The sequence below is a fragment of the Epinephelus lanceolatus genome, chromosome 8 (assembly GCF_041903045.1).
Source record: "Epinephelus lanceolatus isolate andai-2023 chromosome 8, ASM4190304v1, whole genome shotgun sequence".
NCBI classification, from domain to species: Eukaryota; Metazoa; Chordata; class Actinopteri; order Perciformes; family Serranidae; genus Epinephelus; species Epinephelus lanceolatus.
Genome location: NC_135741.1, coordinates 37,531,924 through 37,550,436, shown reverse-complemented (window position 1 = coordinate 37,550,436; position 18,513 = coordinate 37,531,924). Strand labels below are relative to the sequence as shown.

At 42.3% G+C, this 18,513-nt stretch overlaps 1 protein-coding gene across 2 annotated transcripts in view; it reads left to right on the top strand.

Annotated features, from left to right (window-relative positions):
• The window catches only part of prex1 (phosphatidylinositol-3,4,5-trisphosphate-dependent Rac exchange factor 1), a 95,328-nt gene that overhangs the window by 60,196 nt on the left and 16,619 nt on the right, over positions 1-18,513 (top strand). For both annotated transcript variants that reach the window (XM_033629024.2, XM_033629025.2), the window contains exons 16-26: positions 1,696-1,841; positions 4,451-4,543; positions 6,963-7,111; positions 7,193-7,278; positions 9,623-9,762; positions 11,151-11,295; positions 12,200-12,375; positions 12,748-12,909; positions 14,580-14,790; positions 16,131-16,416; positions 17,206-17,424. In XM_033629024.2, the coding sequence (XP_033484915.1) occupies positions 1,696-1,841; positions 4,451-4,543; positions 6,963-7,111; positions 7,193-7,278; positions 9,623-9,762; positions 11,151-11,295; positions 12,200-12,375; positions 12,748-12,909; positions 14,580-14,790; positions 16,131-16,416; positions 17,206-17,424 (1,813 nt within the window). The remainder of the gene's footprint in view (positions 1-1,695; positions 1,842-4,450; positions 4,544-6,962; positions 7,112-7,192; positions 7,279-9,622; positions 9,763-11,150; positions 11,296-12,199; positions 12,376-12,747; positions 12,910-14,579; positions 14,791-16,130; positions 16,417-17,205; positions 17,425-18,513) is intronic.

Genomic DNA, 18,513 nt, shown 5'->3' with positions numbered 1-18,513 from the left:
TTCCTGTAAAGTGAATTTGTGAGTAAATGCCCAGCAGACTGTTATCTTGACCCTCGCATATTGTCAGCTGTTCCCAGCATTTTAATGATGATTTTGCATGTGTGTGCGTAACTGTGTGTCTTATTAGGGTATGACAGTTTCCAGAGTAGCACTCCCTCCAGTTGAAAAGGTGGTGTTAAGGAATTATATGACCACAGCCTCTGTGACTCAGAGGAAGTAACTCGTGTTCAGGCTTTGTTTGAGCTGGCGTTAGGCCAGTGCGAGTGTGTGGTGTGTGTAATCAGTTTGTGAAGGCTTTTGTTCACCTGAGGGTGCCAGATGCTCGCCAAATCTCTGAACAGCTGGGTACCTTTGGCTCCCTGTGTTGCCCGTGCAAGTCCCATTTTATAGAGGCCTTACAGATTCATACCCCTCATATAAGGAAATGTCCTTCATTCTCTTCTATCTGTGAATGTGTTTGAGAATTTGGGCAAATGTCAAAAATGCCAACTCCTATGTGACATAAACAAGATGGATATTTTCCCAATGCTGTCCAACTCAATAAAATCTGCCTCCCACATCATGGGTTTGGTCCAAATGTGAGCATCACATGTCACTGTTACTTAAGGCAAATGTGTGTATCTGCACCTGATGTAGCAGTGTCCAGCTTTTGTGCTTTGACTTGACTCAAATGAAAACTGAGAGAGCAGTTTGTTTACCATTTTCTTTGAATCAGTGTTCCACGGTAAGTAACAAAATCAAGGTTAAGATTATAAGGAAAAAAGGCAAAAATCATTGTTAAGCACAATACTTGCTCACATACTGTATCTGAGCCTTATTTCAGTGGCTTTGCTTATTATCAGAGAAGCATTACAAAATCTACAGTAGGGTTAATGTAGTGTGTTTTGGTTCAGCCTCAAACAGATGTGACTGGAGAAGCATCTGTAATGTCGTCCTCACCTGTTAGAAGTGCTCCATGTGTTAAAGTGAGGCTTGGCACAACATTGGGATTTCTAAACACACTCAAACACACACACAAACTGTTTCACGTGTCCTCTGGAGGATCCCTCCAAGGCCTGGCCTGAACTGGCTATAACCCAGATGTGGTTTGGCTCCAGATGTTCCTGCTAGCATCATTAGCTAATGATCTAATTAACCGTTAGCTTGTTTGTGTGAAGATGTCCACCAATAAGTGGCAGCTTCTTAGACAAACTCGTGTATCTCCACAGGTCTTTGAAGTTACGAATGACATGCAAACAGTGTTTGTGTCTTCCTGTAAGACACTTCAAGTTTACAAGGTTCAATTTTGCAACCAAACCATCAAATTAGACAGATTAAGCACAAACACACTTTGAAATCTTAAAGGACATGCAACAATCCATGGTCAAAGGCTAAATGCCTTTTTTGGCCCTTTATGAGCATTCCTGTAGAGGGACAGTTGACCCCCAAAATCACATATGTATGTTTTTCTTCTTTCTTGTAGTGCTATTTATCAATCTAGATTGTTTTGGTGTGAGCTACAGAATGTTCATATCGGTATAGAGATGTCTACCTTCTCTCCAATATGATGGAACTATGTGACACTCGGCTAAACTGTCCCTTTAACTTTTTTTTTTCAGCAACTTTTAAGCTGGGATGCAACCCGCTGCTATTTGTGTCATTATTACTTTCTGCAGCGGCTTTCTGATTACATGCTGTGTGTGTTTTTCCCCTCAGTCTTGGAGAAGAGCGAGTTCAAAGACGAGTCCCAGTTCTTCCGTTTCTATGCAGACGAGGAAATGGAGGGAACGAGCACCAAGAGCAAGCAGCTCCAGCGCAATGACTTCAAACTCATCGAAAACATCTTGGCCAAGTCCCTGGTGGTGAGCTGGAACACAGACACACACATAAACACAAGCATTTCCACATTCTCTCACACATATACGTGGTTACGCAGATACTTACTGTCATACTCAGTCCAAAGTGCCAGAAACGCTTTGTAGTTTTTGTTTCCTTTGGAGAAAAAAATAATAATGTAGAGAATGTTGAGAGCATGTTGAAGTGTTTCACTGAAGCAAGCCCAGTAAACACAGCACAAAGATCTTTTAATTCTCTGCATTGTGTTATCAGCATTATCCACTCCAGAGATTGTTTTCCAAAAAAAGAAATCAGTGTACAGGATGGGAAACAACAGATCAATGGAGATGTTCTCAGAAACAAAGAGAACAAGCTGCTTTTTCATATCGATCCACATTTATCTGGATATGAGTCACTTACATGCAAATACATGCTTACACGCATGCAGGATACTCTGTGTGTGAATGTGTGTGTACACAGTGATGATATAACAGAACCGTATTGTGCTGTAGAACTAATTGAACTGACATACTAGCATCTATTATATCCTTCACTTCAGTTTGTTTGGACCTGTGTGTGTGTGTTCTCCTTTCCGATCTCCACAGCTAGATGTAATTAACATCACTATACACGCAGAACCTGCCCCCCCCTTTGTCCCCACGGGAGCGGAGACTGCTTTGATGACAATAAACACCTTTGAATTTGCTCTGATCAGTATGCATCTTAATGAGTCGTGTCTTGTGGAAATCAACTGTACGGCGTGGAATGAAGTCCCTTTTGTGCTGCTGCTGAGACAAGAGATTAAATAAACTATGAGAGGTGGCAGCAGTCAGTTGTTGCAGTCAGAGATATTCTACACTCATCCTCATTTGAAGGTTTTATTTTAGTGCACGGACGTGAAACAGGGCTGAGTTAGTGGTAGTTAGCCCAGTTTGCATTTTTCCCCTCTTAACTGATTGTTCTACTTTACTATGAAACAATTAAAATGGCTGACTAGTGAAGACTTTCATGTCATTTCGGTCTTGAATAACAATTTTTTTTTATTTATTTTTTTATTACCAACAGGCTGCTAAGGTCCCTTACCTAATTAAAATGTTAAAATTAAGAAGTTTTTCCTCCTCATAAATGCATTTTCTTTTCTTTTTTTATCCTTGGTGATACACTGATGTTTAACAATCCTCATTCATGACATGAGAGAACAGGTGCTTGGAGAACAGAGTGAAAAGGAGAACACCCAAAGGGACAAAATTCAGAAGTGAGATGTTTAAGAACTGCTTACCTTGTCTTCAGAAAACCTCATTTGGCTGTTTGCCTGACTTTCAAAAAACATTAAACCAGTAAAGAGTGGATCAGAAGGTCCTACTGAGCATGTTGGGTAGCGATTTTGTATTTGAGCCAAACACTGAGCAGTGTCTGTGAAGTCTCTGAATTTTCTGGAACTATATACATACAGATCTGTTTACTGGTTCAAAATACCTAGACCGTTTTTGTAAATAAAACAGCTTAACTGTGGAACGTCCCAAAATTATCTAAAAGTTTCAGAACTTTCTACTGATAAAAGAAAAAATGGAGGATTAACGCTCCCAAAACTTTATTGGCAACATGTCAGTGCTCATTATGGGCTGGACAGAGACTTGGATTGCAATATTTTTTCTACTGTAAAGGCCACAAAAGCAGAAAGTCCTTTTGTTAGTGTAATCTGTACAATAAGTCATATAACCTGATTATTATGAAAACTGAATATAATTGATGTATATTTATTTGTCACAAAAATAAGGTCAGTGTACACTGTTTTGGGTCTGTCTGACAGTGGTTTCCAGAGGCTGAAACAGAAATTGAGCTGTTTAGTTAAGTCCATTATCTCTGGGGAAACCTTGAAGCATCACTAGCTTCCCTTTTCATATGAGAGTGGGAAGTAGACTCGCTATTTGGCCTTCCACAAGAAGTGGAAAATACTTTTTTCTCCCCCTGATTAGTAGAACTAATCCTTCCTCCTGGCTATTATGGAAGCGAAGTGCAGGAACTCTTTATTTACCACAGCCATCTCCTCTGCTGTAAAAGCAGAGATCCCCATCTTATCAGGGCCACGCAGCAGGAAGATGGCCCCGGCAGCTTACCTAATGGAAGCCAGCAATGTGTTGGGCAATGACAGCGTTTAACTAAGCCTCGCCCCACTGGGGAATAAAATATGAGAGGCAGAGAACATCATCAAAAGGGGGACACCTGGCACGCAATGAGATGAGAGATTGAAACTATAATAATATGTGGATAGTTTGTATATATGACCACCCAGAGAGAGTGCCATATGTCTCTTTAACATGAAGCTTCAGTGATTCCTCAGAAGAAATGGAGTCATTGCAGCAAATACACACAAATTACCTTTTACGGCAAGAGCATACAGTTGAATCCTATTTGAGATATATGAGATAAACAAAGTATCTTGTACTTTATTTACAGGGCGTGCAAAAAAGCAGCAGAGCATTGTGAGGAAAATCAAATGAATACGTAATGTTTGTCATGAGGGTTATTTTGCTATTTGCTTACTCGTGATGCTAAGCCAGTGAAAGACATTTAAGTCTAACAATCAGTCACCCGTGTAAATGTGAGAGTAATTAGGTGATTCTCTCTGTGCTAGATTCACCCTGAGGAAGAAGACTATGGCTTCGAGATTGAGGAGAAAAACAAGGCCATTGTGGTGAAATCTGTCACCAGGGGCTCACATGCTGAGGTAATGGCCAACACACACACACACACACACACACACACATACACACTGTATCTCCTTCCCGCCCTGGGGCATTAGTTCCAGTAGGTAATGGCTGCCTAGTGTTTTGACGGCTGCTGTCAGTCTGCCTCTGTTTCGCTTTGGGAGGACTTCGTTCTGATTGGCTGTAGAGCCATTAGGCATGCTTACTCAATTCACCTCCACAAGAACTGCACACACACACCATTTTATTTATCCAGAGTGATTATAAAATGCAGATAGTTGTTACTTAACGTGCATGATTATTGAGTTTCTTTCTCATAGAGCTTGCTGTAGTCATAGCAGTCAGCAGTGACACTTATTGTTTGTCAACCTAACACACAGCTCAAGGCAAGTCTAGTTTGCTTTCTTTTCCTGTGATTTCGCCTTTGCACTGTGTCAGCCAACTCTTGTTGGATAGGTGACAGGTAACTTCTGCCAAATCTGACCAGTAACAAAACCTGTGTACTGTTTATACAATCTTCCCAGCACTTTCCTACTTGAAAACACAAGAGGATGCCCAGGTTGTTTGTGGAATCTTCCTTTCCCACAGGTCCAGAGATGGGAAAAATCCTTACCCTGCTCCCCACCATTTCATTTTACCGTCATTTCTCTCTTGTCCCCGTGGTTCAAGTTTCCTCATCACTTTCTGTTATTGTACTCATCACAGTTCTTTCCCACATTGCTCTTCCCTCAAGTCATTTCTGGATAATCGTCCTTTTTCTCCTCTGCCTGCTTCCACTGCAGTAAACCCTCACTCCTCTGCTCCCTCATACACCCTTTTCTCCATTTCTCTCTCCCCCTCTTACTCTGTTATTCATCCCCCATGCCCCTCATTCCCCACAATAACAGGATTGCTAGTTGTGACATAGCCCGTGTGCCAGCAGCGTGAATGAAGCTCAGCTGATTCCCATGGGGCTCTGAAAAGGGCCGAGAGAGAGAGACACACACGCAAACACACAGAGCTCTTTCACTATATGATACTATTATAGAAAGTCACGTGCAGATAGGCGCCCATGCTGCATAATCACTCACACACAGACACACACGCACACATATACATCCTTCAACATTCAGATGGCTGTGGCTCCTCCCAGTCGTTCCTACATCCACCCTGGGCCGTTATCCAGAGTCAGGGCACGGCTCAACCAAGGCCACCCCACCGGATCTGTGCCCTGGACATTGGATTCACACTGCGAACACACAGAGGCGGCATTATTCTCACAACGTGACTGAAGATGTGCGAGATGATTGCGCAAAGCTGAGGATGGTTGATACCTTTGAGCATTTTTACATTTGTCATAGGTGTCATTTATACTGGGGACACTTTGGACATGTTTTTTGTGTTTTCCTTTATACAAGTTAAGACATTTCAGCCATGGATTACTGCTTAAAATTCACCAGAATGCTGGAAATTAAGTATTTGACCCCCAGACCCACTGCCATATGTGCCCCTCCACCACAATGTTAAAACAAAAGCTACACCTAGTAGCAAAAGCTATGCCCTACTGATGCCCTGTTTTTTTCCTAACCCCTAAGTTACCTACTCTGACCTCATACTGATCCACCATTTCATTGCAAATGTCGAACGGTCCAGCTCAAAAATTTGAAAATCAAAACGTGGTGGCAGATGTTTTAACTGTGGCAACCTGCCACCAATAACTGAATATGTGGGAAACCCTGAAGCCCTTATGTTCCCACCACTTTTCAACACAAAGTGACACCCTTGATGTGTGTGTGCAATTGTTGTCCACATGTCCACGTACTTAAATGCAGTGTGACTGATCAGACTGTATTCAGGTGAAGGAAAGGCAAGATCTGATAATTCAAACCACCACTAGACGTGGGCAGAGACATAAATAAAGTGCGTCTCTGCATTCACATGTACATAACTGTGGAAATTGAAAGTAACCCTTTAATCTGAAATTGTGTGCAAATCCAACAGGCAGCTGGCAGGAGACTCAGGTGTAAATATCATGCCGCTTAATCATATCTAGCAGCCAATCTTGATATGCACTCCCTCAATAAAAAGCCTTTATTCGCATGCTGGAAGACACATGGCAAGACTGAACAGGTTGTGAAAATATTGAGCAGTACACACTGATTTTCTCTGTTATGTTTTGGTTTGTTTTCTGCCGTGCTCCTTGGAGGCACATGCACTGAACAGGGACCTGATTCTGGGTAATGCACACAAGGCAGTGAGGTAAAATCTTGAATCATACTTTATCTGAACCCTAATGCTGCACAAAGGTCTCACTGTGACACGAGAGAGAGAGATAATTCATGGATGGGGTCCCCAAATGACACTCTTACTGTGCAAATGGGGGTTTTAGAGTGAGCTAAAACAAGCCACAGCCTAAAAATAACTGCGTTCTGTCTCTTGTCTGTGCGTCTGTCTGTCCAGATGGCTGGCCTGCAGGTGGGCAGGAAGATCTACACCATCAACGAGGACCTGCTGTTCCTCAGGCCCTTCTCCGAGGTGGAAGCTATGATCAGCCAGGCCTTCTGCATACGACGCTCCCTGCGGCTGCTGGTTGCCACAAAAGCCAAGGAGTGAGGGAACACACACAAACACTCAGACACACACTTACACACACTTTCACCCAGTGGACTGACTGGTCTTTTCTCATTCAGGATTGTGAAGGTCCCTGACAACCCAGACAGCCTTTCCTTCAGACTCTGTGGCTCTGCCCCTCCTCATGTCCACGCTGTCAGGAAAGGTGAGTGACTGAAATGTGATTGAACCCTTAAGCTACTTTGATGACCACAGATATGAGTTTTTTCAGGGGTAGTGAATAAATTTCAGTCTTACCACATCTGTTACTAACATGGAGAATAACAAGTGAAATAATGATCTACCAGTTACCACTAAAGAAGATTGTCCCTGCTGCTACAAGAAAAGTGAAAATTTGTAGAAGGGTTTTAACATTATACCTGATCAGTCACAAGACAGAACAGAGGATACAATATAGTTTTTTAAGGTAAAATGATACCATCTGTTTTCACTGTAATGGAAAAGTCACCTCAAGTGGTTTAACAGTTCCAAGCTTCCAGGGAGATGTAATTGAATTAATATTTTCATAAATTTAGTTACAAGAGACATAAATTTTGGTTACGACCCCGACACTGGAGATCTGTGAACAGTTTTATAGAAATTTGACCGTGTTACTGTAGAATCTGTGCCAGTAAATGCTTTGGAAGTGTTTACGGTGTCAGGAAGACAAATAATTCTGAGTGAATTAAAGAGAAAGATGAGGTAACTCAAGCCCCCAACCACCTGTTACTTTCTGCTTTTAGTGAGCCTCTATTAGGTTTTTATGGCCACCTGTCAGCCAGACAGCCTGCTGACAGGGTTCACACCCCTAATAGACTAAACTCTACTTTTAAACACACACACATACACACACACACTGCCCTGTGATCAAAGCTGAAAGTGTACAAGGCAACTAAAAAGTCCCCCCCACACATGTTCTACCTTCTCATTCCTCCTGCTCTGTCCTTACACCCTCCGAAACAGATGTTTGTACCGCTTAGACTCGAAATAGAAACATGAGAGATTTATGACAAATTGAATGATGAATCCAAATGTGTAAACCAGACGCAAGTAGGAGAGGACACGCACAAAAACAGCGAGAGTAGCTGCTGGTTGATGCAACCAAGGAATGTGATCTTGTGGTTTTACTTTGCTTTGTTATGGCAGGAGGACTTCTCCACTCGCCCCCCCCCCCCATTTGTCTCCGTTTCTCTCCCTCTCCTTGCTCCCTGTCCTCTTCTCTCTTTCCTGGTGTCTTGTATCACTTCTGGTGTTTTTGCTGTTGTTTGGGGAGCAGTTTTTTTTCCAGCTGTGAGTCTTCAGTAGTTTTTTTTCTCTCTGTTCCTAAATCAGTCCCCCAGTGTGATATCCATGCATGGGTCAAGTAGCCCCGGAGTTAGGTAATTGCTAGCACCCCGGGTGGAAGTGATGCCAGAGCTGGTATTTTTAGGTCGAAGAGGAAGATGATGGAGGTGTTGATTGGACTTCCAGGCTGCAAAGCCATTAGTAGCTTGGGACAGCGTGTTACGGCATTGAACCGAGTAATTTTCTATTTTCCTGGAGGAACAAAAGGGGCGAGGTTATACACATGTGGGAATTGAGTCCAAAACAAGATTCCATGGAAAATAAACTTAAGTGCTCTTATTTAAGTATTTTGGGGAAGATTTTTTTCCGAGTTATGAGAAACACTTGTATGGCACTTTTAAAGCTACAGCTGGGAACTTTTCTAAAAGCAACCTTTTTTTCCTATTTGTTAAAATTGTCACCATTTTTTGAAAGAAGTACATGAGAAAAAATGAAAAAAATCATGCTGCTCTTCCTCCTTGTAGTGCATCTACTGACTTTGCAAGAATCTACGGCGGGTTTTGGAAAACAGCCAATCAGAGCCAAGGAGTGTCTGACGCAGCTGTCAATCACTGCCTGTGAACTGCAGTCAAACTATCAAACTAGGCGGCGTTGATCAAATATGAATCAAGATACTGTTACTGCATTGCCTATTTCTCACCTCAGATGTTTTCAGAAACATATTTTAGTGTACAGTTCAGCTGTAGAATGAAAAGTTGTGCTGGCCGGTGGCCTCTGTTTTGTCTCAGCTGTTTCAACACTGCGGTCCAGTGACAAACTAAGGCAATGCAGTAACACAAATATTGATTTATATTTGCAGCACTGCCAGTCTGAGAGTCTGACTGCAGTTCAAAGTGACTGACATGACTGACAGCTGCGTTGGAGACTCCCTGGCTGTGATTGGTTGTTTTCATTTAAGTTTGGTGGAAATCTTGCAAATGCCAGAAGAAGCACTACGAGGAGGAGGAGGAACATGATTTTTTTCACAGATTATCTGTCTCATGTATTACTGGTTGGTTATAGTGATATTGACAAAACGTTATTTTGATAACAGTCACCAACCACAGCTTCAACCCCTTCTTTTCCCTGTCATGTCTACATAATAGCCCCATGTGTTGTATACAGTTCCACTGTACATATACCACCATGTGACCTTGGACCTCTGATCCTGTTTTGACACACTGCAGGCTGGGAGGCGGCGGGGGCAGGTCTTCAGCCTGGCCAGGTCGTCCTGAAGGTCAATGGCAACAACGTCAACCGCAGCGACTACCAAGAGGTCCTGGAGCACTTTACCGCGCAGCACACACACCAGGAGCCTCCCCAAGCGGTGAGCAAAACATAAAACAGACACCAGAGCACAATCCTTTTTTTTTCATCACAGCAGGTTTGTAGTGTAAGTGGGGTATTTATTATGAGTATTTGAAAAGAAATACAATATGTGACTGTCACAGTCCTTGTGTGTATTGTCATGGCTCTTACTGTAGCAGGGCACTCTTTAAGTGCTTTATTTATACTACAAACTAAGTAATGACACAAGGAAGCAGGATTAGTGTCAGTTGTAGGTTTGAAAGTGAATTTACCAGGTCATTCAACAATGTGGGACAGCTCACTAAATTCACCCCTGATGAGCTAACAGACCAGAGAACCCCAGTGACCCAGACATTCCTACTCTGAGACGGTACATTAAACAGTATTAGCATTAGTTAGACCTGCAGTTACCTGCCACCAACTAAGTGTTTGAAAAGAAAATAATGAATTACAAACTTTAAAGATTTTACTGGCTTTGCAAAACAGTTTCTCTTTTAAATCTTCATCTCTGTATAATATAGTGGCGTCACGAGACAGTTCTCCAGCACTCCTGGCTCCAACAGTGGGTGGCCTAGTGATCTCAAACATAAATTACCAGCTGACACTCTGTCGCTGCGGGCCACTGGTAGTGAGGGTTGAACATATTTCAGTTCAAGATGCAATCCTGCCTGGAGAGAAAAGGTAGCCCAAAGCAACCAATAAACAACCTCTTTCCACTGAGTTTTCATCCATTCTTGTTGAGTTTTATTCTAGGATACTAGTATTTACACTCCATGCTACACAGCTAACTTTCAAAACCCTTGTATAAACCCATGTCTGGTTGTTGAGACATCCCTGCAGCAGCAGTTCATGACTCCAGGCAGTATTTCACAGGGCTGCAGTCAGAGTAGGATGTCTTCCTTTCTGTATGAAGCACATTGTTTTGTATTGTTTTGTTTTATTGAGCCTTGCCTACTCTTCTGGCAAATCCCCTTGAACAGGCTCGGCTGAGCAGCCTTATTTTGGACCTGTTCCAATGTTTGCTGGTTCGTTTAACAGCAGGATAAATTACAAGGATGTTGTTGATGTGGCTGACTGCACTGCTGAGTTCTGGGCGGTGCAATCAGCCCTGATTACCTTGTCAGGTAAAATTTGTACATATCCACAGGCCATGTAGAAATACTTAAGAATCTGTCCTTCAAATTCTTTGTGTGAAGTACACTCACATCCACACCCACACCCACAGCTTTGTATTAAAACACACACACTTGAGCATGGCTCAGTACAACTGTTTCTTGATTGTATCTCTTTCATGCTCTCTCCCTTTATATCTCCCATCCTCGTTCACTTCCTCCTTTACTCATGCCCCCATTTCAATCTCAATATTGATTTTGTGCACATTATAGTAATACTTAATGTTTCTCCCAGTGTCAGTGGGTGTATCGTGCATTTGAAGATGTGGAAGACCTCCAAAGAGAAAGAGGTGCAGGTGAGAAGGAGGAGAGTCTTTTCAGTCCGTATCCAGTGGAGAATGGCTCTGACCGTGAGGAGGAGAATGGCACCAACGGCACAGGTGAAACACAGTGTTACATCCTCTGAAATTGTCTTGTTTTGTGCTTGAATTAAAAATCTTCTTTTAAATGCCTGATTAAGGAACAAATGCTGAGTCATTCAAGTATCGCAATTATATTATTGCATTATCTTTTCTACCCATAGCAGTTGTAATGTGGACAGTAATGAGCCTTGAGTTTCATTTCTGGCCCATCAGTCAGTAAAACACAACAGAATTAATATTATTTGGGTGTGTGCTTTAATATAAGCTGCAGCTGCTTTGTGGGTTTGCGTGGATCGATTGCAGAGGTGATGTTAAAAAAAAAACTGTCGCTGCCAAAAACATTACATCAGAACATTAGAACACCTAAATTGCTTTTTTCAGGTGACCTCTTAATTCGGTCATAGTCACTGTGTCAGTAAAAATTGGCTCCAGCAGTAGGTCATGTTGTCCTACATCTGGAAAAATCCTCACTTAATTACACACGCTACTTACAGGCAGGAGTTACAGTTGTAGGACGTCATCTAGTAACACTGTGTCAGTGTATGCACAATAAGTGACCAGTTTTCTTACAGTGCTGACAGGGTAAGTACACTTGACAAATGTGCAGTATACTGTGTACTTTTACATGTGTCATTACTAAATGGATTTATGATATTATTTGTCTTTCTAAAGCTTTGGAGATTTTGTTGTACGAGCAATTTTTTTGCGTCTTACGCGTGCCAATAACATTTTAAGCCATGACTCTACCTCTGGGAAAAATATTTATTTGCTCTTCTCTGAACTCATAAACTTTGGGCTTTTCAAATGGCATCTATCAAGTATAGTCTTCATTTTGTATATAAATACTTAGTTTAAATAAATAAAATCTCTTCTGACTGCATGTAAAGTTTATATACTGACAAGTGACGATTGTGCTCCACAGACCACCGGCTGGGTCGACTTTCCCTCTCTGATGAGCTTCCTCTGGTCAGTATGACAGTAGATAACGTCCATCTGGAGCATGGTGTGGTCTATGAATACGTCAGCACTGCTGGCATCAAGAGCCACGTCCTGGAGAAGATGGTGGAGCCCAAAGGCTGCTTCAGCCTCACTGCTAAGGTAGTTATTTGAGAATGAGGGGAGGTCTGATTATCAGTTATACTTTCATTCATTTGTAGCTTAGTAGCTTAGTGTTGTATAATTCCACCATGGCATGTATCAGAAGATCCAAACTTGGCCGTTCACCCGTCTGTGGCTTACTGATATTTGTTCAACTTGCACTATTATGACAGGAACTGAAAGCAACAAAAGGGTTTTTTGGCCTCACTGGTGTTTTCAGTTGTTAGTATTGGAAAGCTAAATGTTTAGTTAGAAGAAAAACACGCTGCTGCTGCTGCTGCTGCTGCTAGGAATGCTATTTTTGCTTCATCAAGTTTCCAAACTTTTATTGTAGGAGTGATCCATCTTTACCAATGTTTCTTGTCTCTGCAGATCCTGGAAGCATTTTCTGGTGATGACAGCCTCTTTGTACGTAACTGCAGCCAGCTCATCTCCCAGAGTGACCGAGTCGTTACCATGCCTCAGTACGAGTTCAGACAAATCTGTGACACCAAGCTGGAGAGTATCCGGCGACGTATCAGCAGCTATCAGCAGGTACGAAGACACACCTCTACAGACCCTTGAACACACAGACTTTGGCCTGTCAGATCCAGTTGTTACTCACAGAAATATCCTCCATTCATTCATATTAAAGCAAGCATAGGCAGAAATCTGGAAAAGGCAAAAAAAACCTTCAGAATTTGAAAATACACCCTCCTCTCTATACAAAGCCCCTCCCACCAGACAACTACAGGCATGTGCATGTGTGTCATACAGAAACCCATTGTTTCCCATACATTGATTTATTCAATCTTATTTCATTGTATGCTGAGCCCCTCCTTCCCCTGCGTTCTCTCTACTATCAGACCACAAATCAGACAAGAATTAGCCAATTAGTGCACCCCACGATCCCTCTGCCTCACTCCCCACCACTGTGGACTGCTTCCCAGGGAGTGGAGGTAGCAGCTCTGGAGACAGAGCTTTAGTCCTTTGCTGAAGTGGCTCAAATTCACCTAGCACAAACCCCCTTAGCGAATTTCACAGCAGGCTAGTGGCCAGCGGCAGCACAGGGTCTGAACCATGAAAAGGCAGCAGCAAAAGGTTTGCTGATCTGGCAGGGAGTCAGACCTGTCTGCTCCCCCGGAGTTGGGGTTTGCGCTGGCTAGATTTAAGTAGCAGCGACTGTTGCCTGGGAGTCTATCAGTGAGACAGAGGAAACACTTATGGTACTTACATACACTTCATATTGAAATCGCAGCTATGACCCTTTGTTTGCAATTAACAGAAGGCTAAACTGTCAGCAACATTTTCTCTCCATCTTTGAAACATTTTGCCAATATGTACACTTGTTTTATTTCATTTATTGTCGGACGATTTTTTTTAGACTCTCTCTTCAATATGTCAGTTTTTTCCTTTTCTGGGTTGCTTTGCAGTGTAGGCAGTTGCTGCCAATGCTGGAATAGTAAGTTTCTCTGCAGGACTGTCTCTGAAATAACCTGTGATCGGCCATAGTCTCCTATAATGGGATAGATTTTCTAAAGCTTGAAAACAGCCGAGAGGAGGTGCAGGAAGTCTAGTTTCCTCTCAGACCACTTGAATTACAATAGACTCATAGATGCCAAAATAAAACTGCCTATGCCAGCTGTAACCTGAAAACACAAAAATCCTTTATTCATGTGTCTGAATGACAGTTCTCTGAAGTATAAGTCAGGTAGCTTAAATCATCACTCATACCAGTCCTCAGATTTGTAGACGTAAAAAATAAAAAAGATGTATTGTCTCTCGTCAATGTATTTCTTACTGGTTCTTATTTCACAGACACATTAAACTACCTAGAGCCATGGTTTTTAAATCTTTGAGAGGCTTTCAGTGGGATGTGAAAATAAGTTGAACACTGCCTTTCTTCTGTTATTGTGTTACGCTTGTAAAATATGACACCTAATAAGAAATTTAATGATAAAAGTTAGACACAAGCTCTTAACCTTAATTTTTTCCATTACTCAAGACATCAAGAACTCACTTCAGCTAATGGGAAGCCTGTAATAAACTTGAAGAATATTACATTAATTAGTCTTTATTGTTTTGGCAATTATGTCTTTCTGTCATATTTTCTGCTACAATGACCATGTTTTGCCTCGGTGGTAAAAGTGAAAATCACCTTATTACAAACACACACTGCAAATATTAGAGCTGTCAGTCATGGAGCTTGTTGTTGTTTCACCCAGTTTGCTCTGGAACTGAGGAACAAAGCGTGGCCCTCCTTCAGGCAGGCCGGCGTTCGCCCTCACCCCCTGGGCTGCATGGACTTTGTTCCCACCAACTGCCACGTCAACTTCATGCAGGTGTCTTACCCCAAGAGCACCACCTCTGCTGGCAGGACTTTCAGCATCCGCTTCGGGCGCAAAAACTCCCTGTTTGGCCTGGATCCTGACCAAGGTAGAGGGGACACACATACACACACCTCTATTCAATAAGATTTGAACATTAGTACATTCTCCGTCACATATCCATGGCTTAAACTAAGCTTCACTGAGATCCATCCCCTCCACGATAACACAGCTTAACCCACTTAACATCAACTCAGTGATCATTTTGACTAATTACCCTCCATGACCATTTAAAATCCCGCAGCACAGAGAAGGGAATGTGAACCCCAGCCTCCCACAGTAGCCATATAGTTTCAACAAGGATTCCCATAGTAAATTAGATGAGTGGTTTGCCATTAGGACTCCATTAGCTCCAGGCCATACCCATGTTATTGACATGAGAAGTGAATGAATGATGTCAGCAAAGATGGTGCCTCGAGGCAGCGTAGGAATGTGTGCCATTCACTCACTGCTGCTGCTGCTGCTGCTGCAGAGGTCAAAGGGGAAAGAAAGAGAGAGTGAGAGATTTGAGAGAAAATGTAATGTAATGTCACCAAAGAATAATTTCAAGAAGAGGGCAAAACATTAAGAATCCTTTATCCATAGATACAGAAAGAAGTATTGTGTCTTCCGCCTATATGTCTCAACTTTATCATGACACAGCTTAATATTAATTAAGAGTCTAATTCAGGCTTGGCTTCTGAACTGCACTCTAAGTAAAGATGAAAAAGCAATACAGTTTGCATTGCTGTCACTGTTCCAGGATGCCTCATCTTTCTTCTCAGCACCAGCTGCAAGTCAGACATCTGCCTAGCAGTTGCACTGATGAGATTGTCTGCTCTGGTGCTTTTCAGTGTGCATTCTGCCAGCTCAGCCAGCCAACAGCAATGGAGACGCTCTTTTCTCCAGTGGCAGTTGCTAATCTTTAGTGTTGCAGTCAGAAACAGAATGTATTTACGAGGCTTATTACCTGAAGTGTTCTAAAATGTCCTTTTCTACTGCCATACCCTGGATTTTAAAGGAATTTGAGGAATGTACATAAAATGTATAAGCGCTTCTCTATTTAATCGCAGAAAAAAAACTGTTTACATGGGTTGAATGCCAAACTAAGCTGCAAGAACTTGATCTGTCTGCAGTTTTGGGATGTCTCAGGTTATTGCAGCTTAGTTTGGCATTCAACCCATGTAAACAGTTTTGCATCCTGCTCTCACTGTACATATCAGTTGCATAAGTGCCCTTTAAGAAGTTGTTTTTCAACAAGTCTAAATGGAGAACAGATCAGAGTGTTACTTCACAGGGTTTATAACATCTGGGGTAGATATAATTGTCAGAGGGTGAAGTCTGCTTCACTCGCAGTCTGCAAACATGTTGTTCATTCTCCTCTCCTGTCTGTCCTGTCCTGTCCCGTAGCACAACTGAACCCCATGTCGCACACACTGCACTGTGTGACCAGCATGGGAGCTCCCTCCTGGAGCTGCTCTGGTCTGGAAGGAGATGAGGTGGATGGCAGCGGGGAGGTGACTGTGGATGGAAACGAGGGGTTGACGGACAATCGGCGGAGTGGTCATGGGGAAGGCGGGTTGAGCTTCCTGCTCAAACAGGAAGACACAGAGACCCAGGATGCCTACATTTGCTTATACAGCCGTCTGGACGTCGCTGTAAGGGAGATGAGGCAGTATGTCGCTCAGATAGATGTGTAAGTGATAAGTTCATAAAAATTCTAAATAATTTGATCCTCACTTTAATAGAAATATGATCTTGCTTTAAATGGCATTCCTTTGTCGCCATTCCATATAAATCTCTTACCTCTCGCCCCATGAAAAGTATCATCTATCAAATAAAAAGAAAAGGGCTCTTATCCATTCAGAAAATATTTTCAACAGTGACTGCTGTTGTCAAATATTGGCATTGCTCTGGTGTTTATATGTGAGTAGACTATTTTCGTAGCGTTCACAGTGACATTTAGAGATCTCTGCATAAAAAGCTAGTAGCTGTTATCCTCCCGCCAGCCTCCTGAGGCTGTTCGTCAGCCTCTCTTTGTCTGTCTGCCCTTTGCCTTGTTTAAAGCTGACGATTTACAAAAGGAACATTCTTCAGGCCCAAAATATTTATGGGCCAGACCCAGTACAGGAACAGGGAGTGAGGCCAGGATAACATCAAGAGAAAGAGACACATATTGTGTGTCTGTGCAGAGGAAGGGGTGTGACAGTGTGGCTGAATAGATTTGTAGGTTTGATTGTGAAGGCCTCTGTGCAGAGTGTATTATAATATAAAAATAAGCATAATAGTGTGTTGACATTATTTAAAAGATAAAATTCCAGTATACCATATGTCTTTAAAACTATCAATACATTTAAAATATTAAACAATTCTAAAAAATATACTACAAAATGATACTGTACTGTAACATAGCATTAGTCAGATTTTATTAAATGCATTTTCAAATCTAATTTTGGCAATAAAACCCTTTATTTCTTTCCTTTAGCCTCTTGTCGTCCATCACCGAGCCCACGCAACTCCAAGGGGAGGGTGGGGAGCCTCCAGTTTACGAGCCAAGTCAGCCACCCTCTCTGGCCCCCTGCGAGGATGGCTGCGACCAGGACAAGGTGGAACAAGGTGGCATTAAAAGGGTCTGCTTCAAGGTGAACGAAGAGGACCAGGAGGACTCGGGTCATGACACAATGAGCTACAGAGACTCCTACAGGTAAATGGTTAAAGCTAGCCTGTGAACCAGACCAATCTGTGAGCTCATGTATTATTTGGTCTGGCAGGTATGTTGGTCCCCCTCCAGTTCGCGAATTTACATATCCTATGATAGTAAAGGCATGACCCTTCCTACTCTGCCTCACTCTGCCTCTTACCATGGGCTTACCCTGACATTCTTAACCCAAGCACAACCAGTCTTACTCTTCATGCATAAACCTAATCCAACAAACAAATGCAATAAATATTTGCCAAGAACGAGCAAGGTGGGTCATGCCTTTGCTATCTTAGAAAACACAAATTTGAGTCCTGTTAAAGCAGTTTTCCAGGCAGCCTTAGATAGGACGACCAATCACAGCCATTTATCTTATCTAGAAAATGTTTCCGACAGTGACTGAAAACTTGTTGAGCCATTGAGCTTTATGCACATACTCATGCCAGGGACACTGCGAGGAGCTTAAACCTAGCTAAGGGAAAAAGAGTGCCGTTGAGGCAAACAGCCAAGATGGCTGCAGCTGATGTGGAACTTTCCCATTTAAGTACTATTTTTATATTTTCTGTTTGCAAAAACAGCAACACCTGTTAACATACTGATGCTGTACCATCACATCTCTGCAATCTGTAGTCTGTTTACATTTGTCTGTCACTCAGCACTACGTCACATGTCTTGTTGTTTTGGTTGTAGGTCTGTCAAATTGCATCCAGAGGTATTTTGGTCAACAGCTGTTGATATTGCTGTTGGAAATCGTAAAAGGGAGGTTCCAGAATAATTGGAATTTGCAATTTGGTCTGGTGATGTCAGGCTAGGTTAATGTTGTGTGTGTGCATGTGTTATTAGCTCACAGGCTTACAAAGTACATAGCTAAAAAATTAATGATAATTTAGAATCACATTATCGTTTGTCTTTTCTCAATGAGTTGCCTGTTATAAAGTACAATTAACTGTTTATGCTGGGGGGAGGGGGGTCTGTATTTACCTTCATGGCAGCATTGTTTTAGGCCAAAAAAGGAGACATGGGACCCCCCTTGTGTCACTCCTGGATTTCTAACTATGGACTCTATAAAGTATGAACAACAGCCAGACTCCCTCT